General features: G+C 35.9%; 1 protein-coding gene across 1 annotated transcript; it reads left to right on the top strand.

The window, feature by feature from the left end:
• Positions 1 to 6,857: 6,857 nt before the first annotated feature.
• LOC110934242 lies at positions 6,858 to 7,394 on the top strand. The gene has a single exon (XM_022177545.1). It carries the CDS (start codon positions 6,858 to 6,860, stop codon positions 7,392 to 7,394), a length of 537 nt encoding a protein of 178 aa, XP_022033237.1.
• Positions 7,395 to 8,613: the final 1,219 nt, after the last annotated feature.

Genomic DNA, 8,613 nt, shown 5'->3' with positions numbered 1-8,613 from the left:
AGGGGCAGGTATGTCATTTGGTTGGGTCACCGACCTTTGTATTTAAGACTATATAAATGTTTGTTTGGCGTTTTATTAAAATAATGTATTTTTTTATTCTTAACTGAAAAGACATAACAAACAACAGAAAAAGAAAATTAAAAAAATAAAAATAGAAAAAATTCATCTTCCAAATCTTCACTGTCATCAGTCTCTTTCTTCTTTGAAACATGTTCACTGGCTGTTTGACTTTGGCATGCTTCATTTTGTGTTTTTGTTGTTGAAGTAGGTTTTTTGTGGCCGTTTGGAAGGACAAAATGACGTGAGTTTTTTGTTTGAAGTTCATCTTTATCTTCATTTTATCTTCAAACCACTCATCAATGTCATTCGTTTCTTCATGCCATTATAATATTCATTAAGAACAAAACAAAAAAAATGACATAAGTCTGACACCAGCATCTTTTTGTTGAAGATTTGTCCATCTCATGCAGCAAAATGTTATTAAGTCACAGCATCTCAGCCAAGAGTGCATTCTGTGAAACTTCGCATAGAACAATATTGAATATACAAGAAACGATGTTTGCCATTTTTGGCGTTTTTACTGAGGAAATAGTATATCTAAAAGAAACGTCGATTTTTTGAATCTTTGATGTTGGAGTTTTTTGGCGTTTTCTAAGATGATTGATATATAGTAAAATATGGCGTTTTTGAGTTGGTGTGTTTGATGTTTTGGGTTTTTTGGCGTTTCTAAGATGAATGGTATATAGTAGTAAATATGGCGTTTCCGGTTCGGGGGTGTGTTTAATGAATGTCTGAGATGTTTTGTTTATATAGGATGTATTTTGGCCAGTAATGGTGTTTTATTCATTAGTTTGGCATTTTTGGTAGAGAAGTCTAAAGACCCTTTTACCCTTAATGAAGCGCATCCACTTAATAGAATTGGTGTTATTCCGCCACCGTGCCAATCTAGTCCATAGATTGTTTTGATCGGACGATCCATAAGCGTTCTCACTGTTCTCACACTTTCCACCGTTTTCTCTAAATCCTGACCATATATATATATATATATATATATATATATATATATTCATTCATTCATTCATTTATTTACGCAAATCGGGCAGAGTTTCCTCTGTTTTTGGAATGATCCCGACAATACAAGTTGTCGATAAAGTTTCAAAACAAAGTTCACTCGAAAACATTTATCGTTTCACTAGTCATGTCGGGTTGAGCTCGGTATCGCGTTAAGATAACCTTGAAATAAACAATATAATATAATTTGCGTCGTTATTATTTTACCAAGTCACGTGTTGACAAGTTGACCTGTGTTGACCATAGTTGACCGAGTTTAACCGCGGTTGACCATGTTGACCAGTTGACCACGTTGACCCGAGCACCAAAACTGACCAAGTTGACCCGTAGTTGACCCGAACTGTACCCGAACCAAATTTGACCGGTGTTGACTGAGTTTGACTTCTTGACCGGAACTCGAGCCGAGACCCGAGCCACCACCAATATTTACTTGTAACATGAAGCCAACCGATGCGAACCGAACCGAACCAAACCAACACCCTACCACCACCGCCCCACTGTCACCGGTGCCACCACTGCCAGCTGCCGTCGCGCGGCGGTCTAGTTTGTCCAACGTCACTCTGTCGCTGACCACCATCTCGCTGTTGACACTGCCGGAGTCTGGTCGCCGGTCACCGGAAAGAGAGAGGGAGAGATTGGTGTTGTGTGCTAGGGTTTTAAGAGAATGAGGGAGATGGTTACAATGGGATATTTATAGTTAGGGTTTTAGTGGGTTAGGCCTAAGGCCTATTAGCCCGTTTCTTGTGTTTTGTGTGGCCGAATGCGTCTACAAGGTCCGTTTTCGACCCCGATCTTCGTGTAATGTAGTAGAATATAATTTTAGAGTCGAAAACACTCAAAATTACGTCGGAAGTCGATATTTGACGCGTTCGTTCGTCGGTTGCGTTAAAGTTGCGTAAAACATTTCGATTGTCGTTTCTAATCCGTTTTTCGATCCGATTTCGACTGCGAATATTAAAATTCAATTACGAAGCTAAATTTATCATAATGTTTCAGTTTTTAAGTTAATACACGAGTCCGATGCTTCTGTTTCGTTGTCGGTGCGTTCTTGCAGTCGCGTTTTTTCTTTCACATATGCGTTTTGTGATGTTTGGAAGTGGAATATTTAACAAAAACAAATTCATGTGTATAAGATATACATATAAAACTCATATTTGTCATCGTTGTTAGTATTTCGACTGGTGTCAGTTCGTTATCATTTAACGTTCGTCATGTTTTCTCGCAAATCACCATTCGTGTACTGTGAAGCCGAATAGACGTTCCTAGGCGTTCCAGAGGCCTAATTAAGTTAATTTGCGTCTTAAAACACTACTATTGTTGTTTTAATGTTTGTTATGCGTGTAATTAAATCCGAAAATTGGCGGTTGTCACATTAACCAAACAAGCAAAGGATCTCGTACAACTTGTTAAAATGGTTTATACCATTTTAACGAGTCGTTTGCGTAAATACGGGTCCTGGTGGTTGAATGAATCCTATGACGAGTTCCATATGTCATAACATGTTTACTAATATTGTATGACTAGTTTAGGTGTCAAAACTATTGCTCATGTAGGTTTAAAACTATTTTACGCAAAAAAAAGGTGTTTTTGACATTTTAAAAGTGTATAAACTTGACTCATCATTTGACTATCCAAATGGAATGATCATAAGGTATAACCTCAGAGAGTTATTCCCTATATTACTATGGTCATATGAATGGGCTTGGTCGGATCCTAAGATTGACCAAATGGGTCGGAATCGAAAGTCAAAGCAAAAGTCAAAGTACTTGAATTTTGATATAGAATTGAGGTCTAAACTAAATATGATGAGTTGAGCGTGTCAAAATATATTATACTAGTTCATACAAACGGATATGATGTCAAAATATTGGGTTTCGATAGTTTAAAATTTAATTAGCATAAAATGCCGTTTTTACTAGTTTTGACTTTTTAAACATAACATGCTTGACTCATCATTTCGCCTATTGAACGTAAATATCAGAAGGTATGATCATAGGGGAATCATGCCAACATTATTATGATCACGTAGGAAAGTTCGGATTGAACTTTGATTTGACCATAGTAGTCAGAACTGAAAGTCAAACGAAAAGTCAAACTGTTTGACTTTTAGTTCGAAACTAACTAAATAATTGAAATTGAGCAAAGGAGGAAGACATACAGAACTTAAGGACTCCTATGACCACCCATACTCATTGCCATGTGGGCATTTTTAACCCCATCCACGCCCAACATCGGCCCCGGTGGGCTTTTTTTGCGAAAAAATGGTTGGGGCGTCCAATATTCCACGCCCTTGCCCTCATTTGTTTGTCCAATCACCCTTCATCCTCCAATTCTTTGTCCAATCAATTTTTTTCACCGTTTTTTTATTAATTAATTCTTTACACCCCTATTAACATAATACCCGCATCCCCACTATACTCATTTTAGAAAAACGCCCCTTTGCTGACTAGGACGACAAGTGGCGGACAACGCCCAAGGATGGGGCATTATTCACCCCAACCACTACGCATGGTCTAAAAAGAATTGAAGTTGCTCCCAAATTCCAAGAAAGCTCCCATGAACATATTTTAAAGTGAATTGAATGTGTGAATTTGAATGAATACTATGATAACCTATTTATTCTAATCAAGATGCTACCAAATCATGACAAGTGTCGCCAAGGATGATTAGAAGCTGATTAGTGGCACCTAAGGTGTCACAAAGAGGAGCAAGAGTGGAAAATTTGGGGCTAGGTGGCAGAAATTTAGCATAGGTGGTCAAATTTGGACAAGGCAATTTTTTGCCTCTTTGACAGTTTTGGCCCCTAGACTTTTATTATCAGCATTTTGACATTTTTAGGCCCTCTACCTTGTTAATTAAGCTATATGATTGGTATTTAGGGTACATATAACTTACATCTTTGTTTCGGAATGTACTTTACGTAAAAATCATTCCACTCGAACATCAGTTAACAAAATAATTACGAAAGAAAAAGTTTTCAAAGGCTCGAATTTTCACGGGGGTTACGTTGGTGGTCTCAATGGGCCGTTTGGTAGTGGTGTATTATTTTATGTAATGTAAATATGCGTATTTTCAAATGAGTATACAATTTTAAACATATACTAGTAACAAGACCCGCGCGCGTTGCGGCACGGGTACTTCGTAAATATCAACGGATTAGTCCAAGCGCTATGTGATGTGTTAACCATATGAATACGCATGTTCTGACGTATCCGATTGGACTCAATGTATCCTATAGTTGCATTGCGATTGGATCAAAGCGTAACGTAACTAACATAAACCGAATTTATATCGTACAATCATAACGTATTATACGCAACCCAACTAACTCGAGTTTATATCGTCAAGCCAAAAACCCTCGAGGGGGTCAAAGTGGCATTTACAAAGTTCATAAAAGGTTAAGTGGTTAAAAGTTGCATTTCCTAAACTTAAGGGCTAAGAAAGGGTAGAAATAAATTTTGATAAAGTTTTGGGGTAAGAAGGAAACTATAACAAATTTGGGGTTGAAAAGGAATCTGCCACAAAGTTGGGTGTCAAAAGCAAACTATTTTTAAAATAGAATAGTAGTTTAGGGACTAAATTTGTCATTCTATGAAACTTTAAAGATACCAAAGTCAAGGGACTAAAATTGCAATATCGTGAAAGTATGAGAGGAAGGGGAGACAAAGCCGATGGGTTTTCACCAACTTTGTCTTTTAAGAGTATGTATAATATCTTATTTGTCAAATAGTGTAAGGGATGGATTGTTAGACTTCTATATAATTGTGGCCTTTATTAATCATCTAAATACAATCAACCATATGACATCAGTATCCTAAAGATTAATTATAAGTCATTATTTGATGGAAATAATGACATTAGGAGAATGTGTAGGGTTACACTTTGAGTGTCCATAACATAAGAATAAAAGGAGAATAAACAACACCAAATTATCTCTCTCCAATACTTTACTTTTCTCTAAATCTTGATCCATCCCAAGAGGACACTCTAAAGTGGAACCAAGAACATCTTGACGGGAATTATGGCTTCGTCATCACCTGCAAAGATAACCATTCCTACATGTAAGTGCCTATACTTTTATGCTCAAGTTTATGATTAAGGTTTTATGTTTTGGCTACATGTTTAATGATATAATCAACATGTGGTATCAGAGCAGTGTTGATTATATCAATCCAATTGCTAATTGATTGGGGATCTTTCGTAATTAGAAATCAAAATATTTAGAAATTAAGTTGTTAACTTGATGAACAGTTTTTCATCGAAAAAAAAATAAGGCATTGAGTTTTAGTTTTAACAATATTTCGGCTGATTGCATGTCACTTTGTTTAATTGTCTGATCATTAACCTTTTGATCAAAACTATAGCATGTGATACATGATAAAACAATAAAAAAATTGGTTTCCCTATAAATATGTTAGATCCCATTTTCCATACATTCCTATATTTGGTGACTCATGTGACCATTAAGTTTATCCATGGCATCTAGATATTGGCTAAAATGTCATTATGAATGTTATGCGTTTTGATTTATATTCATATATGCGTTGCTTGTTATAGATTAAGATTAAAAAAATTAATTTACAATTGAAGCACTTGAAATTGGCATTCTAAATATTTGATTAAATTGTAAAGTTGTTTTTATAGAAGATGAACACAATCAAATTTATTTGAAACTGATGCCTTATATAATTGTATTTACTTGAAAGTAAATTGCGTCGTTCTAAATATTTACTTGAATTGTTCAATAGTATCCATGCCTTATTCTAAGCATATTATATGGATACCTTATTGTAAGTGTATGTATGGATTTTTGATGGTCACGTCATTTATTTAGTATCTGAAAATTGAAATTTTATAATTATCATCTCATTATCTCATTGATACATTTATTGTTAAGGGATAATATTATTTGTGAAAATTGTTTTTGATGAACTGTGAAACAAATAATTATTGTTTCCTTTTAGTTTCCTACAAAATAAAATAAGTGATGATATTCCATTTTTATGTAATTACATGTATTGTTAGACAATGAACATACTGGGTTCGAATCTTGGTGTCTGCATCCCACGGCCAAGCTCTTCGCTCTCGGTTGGGTAGTCACCCCCAGGCAACTATGGGGCTAAGCTAGCTTGTGGAGTGTGATCACTCCAGCGGTTGGGAGGACCGTGGAATACCCCCCCCCCCCCCGACAATGAACCTAAAGGCAAATTGTCTAATGATATATATAATAACTATAAGCTTAATTACATAGATATATCATTTCTTGCCCAAAGGTGTTATGGTATATTTATGTGCTTTATTTTTTCGTTCATCGTATATGAATTTTGGTCAAAGCCAAAGCGAAGCCAAAATTCATATGGGACATTAAGACATTCCATTTATAATATATGTTCATAATATGTGAATTTTGGTCAAAGCCAAAACGAAGCCAAAATTCATGTAAGACAATAAGTCAGTCTATTATGGTATGTTTATAATACATAAATTTTGGTCAAAGCCAAAGCAAAGCCAAAGTTTATGTAAAACATCAAGACAACATTTTATTTATGTATGTTCATAATGTCTGAATTTTGGTCAAAGCCAATTAATCTATTATTTTGGTGTTATAATAGATTTTATCTTCAATGTACTTATCTTTTGTCTGCCTTGCTTGATTACCCCTAAATAGATTACTCCAACTCTTCTGTTTGTTTTGATCTAGCATCCTTAGCCCTAGCCTTGGAATTGAGCTATTGACTGGGGCAAACTTTGCCACATGGAGGGATACGGTTAAACTTACTCTTGGTATGGTGGATCTTGATTATGCCCTGAGGCATGACCCTCCTGCTGCTCTGACTGCTGAAAGCACTACAAATCAGAAAATAGAGCATGAAAAGTGGGAAAGGTCTAACAGAATGTCTCTTATGGTTATCAAGAATTCCATCTCAAGTGCCATTAGGGGAGCTATACCTGATTCAGAGAATGCCAAAGAATATATGAATTCAGTTGAGGAGCAATTCAAGGGATCTTCTAAAGCACATGCGAGTTCTCTAATTTTGAAGATGCTTACCACAAAGTATGAAGGGACTAGTGGTGTGCGTGAGCACATAATGATGATGAGCGACATGGCCCATAAGTTAAAGGGATTAGACATGGAAATAAGCGACGGTTTTCTAGTACACTTCATCATGACGTGTCTTCCTACACGTTTTAATGCTTTTAAGATCAACTATAACACTCAGAAAGACAAATGGACAATGAGTGGGTTGATAGCAATGTATGTGCAGGAAGAGGAACGTTTAAAACTAGAACAACCAGAAGTTGCTTATATCGCTACCACTTAGTCAGTGAAAAGGAAAGGAAATTTTAAAGGGGAAAGTTCCAAAGTCCAGAAAGCTAATTCAAATACTATTTCCAGCCCAAATGTCTCCAAAGGACAGTCTCGTTGCAAGTTCTGCCATAACAAAGGGCACTTGCAACGAGATTGTTCAAAATTCAAGGAATTGCTGGCTAAGAAAGGTACTGATGCATTTATGATAATTGAATCCTTTAATATTAATGTACCAATTAACACATGGTGGGTTGACTCTGGTTCAATGGTTCATGTTACCAATTCCACACAGGGATTCCTTACAATCCAGAGGCTGGAAAGAAATCAAAGAACAATTAGAACGGGAGGAGGGGAAGAACTTGAAGTTGAGGCCATAGAAACCATGCAACTTATTATGAAAACTGGTCATTGTATTAAACTTTATGATACATTATATGTACCGAAAATTACTCGGAATTTAGTATTAGTATCAAAGTTGGACAATGATGGTTTTGAAGTTTTACATGGACATGGAAAGGTCACTATTAGTTTAAAATCCCAAGTTCTTGGTTGTGGTTATCTAGATGGAAATCTCTATAAGTTAGAACTAGATGATAGCTTTTCGAAATCTTTGTTGTCATAGAACGTAAATGAGAAAATCAATAAACGAAAACGAAAACGAAAACATGATTTGGAAACATCATCTAAATTGTGGCATCAACGTTTAGGCCATATCTCACGAGACAGAATGCTAAGACTCGTGAGGGATGGTGAATTACCGGATCTTGATTTTAGTGATTTTGGAACATGTGTTGACTGCATTAAAGGGAAAAAGACAAATAAAAATAAAAAGGGTGCCACAAGGAGTTCTGGATTATTAGAACTCATGCACACTGATATTTGTGGACCTTTTACACCTGGCATTACTGGCCATACGTCTTTTATTACTTTCATAGATGATTATTCAAGGTACATGTACCTGTATTTGATTAAAGAAAAATTTGTATCACTTGAAATGTTTAAAACTTTTAAGGCTTAAGTTGAAAACCAACTTAGTCGCAAGATAAAGGTAATGAGATCAGATAGAGGAGGTGAGTATTATGGTCGACATACAGATATTGGTCAAGCTCCCGGTCCTTTCTTTAATTTTTGTAAAGAACACGGGATAGTGAACCAATTTACCATGCCGGGTACACCTCAGCAGAATGGTGTTGCTGAGAGAAGAAATAGAACCCTGATGGACATGATAAGAA

Source organism: Helianthus annuus, chromosome 1 (assembly GCF_002127325.2).
Source record: "Helianthus annuus cultivar XRQ/B chromosome 1, HanXRQr2.0-SUNRISE, whole genome shotgun sequence".
Lineage (NCBI taxonomy): Eukaryota > Viridiplantae > Streptophyta > Magnoliopsida > Asterales > Asteraceae > Helianthus > Helianthus annuus.
The sequence above is the reverse complement of the archived record's forward strand: the minus strand, read 5'-3'. Positions and strand labels throughout refer to the sequence as shown.

Coding starts and splice junctions, on each gene's coding strand:
- LOC110934242 (XM_022177545.1), top strand. CDS start 6,858: ATGGTGGATCTTGATTATGCCCTGAGGCATGACCCTCCTGCTGCTCTG.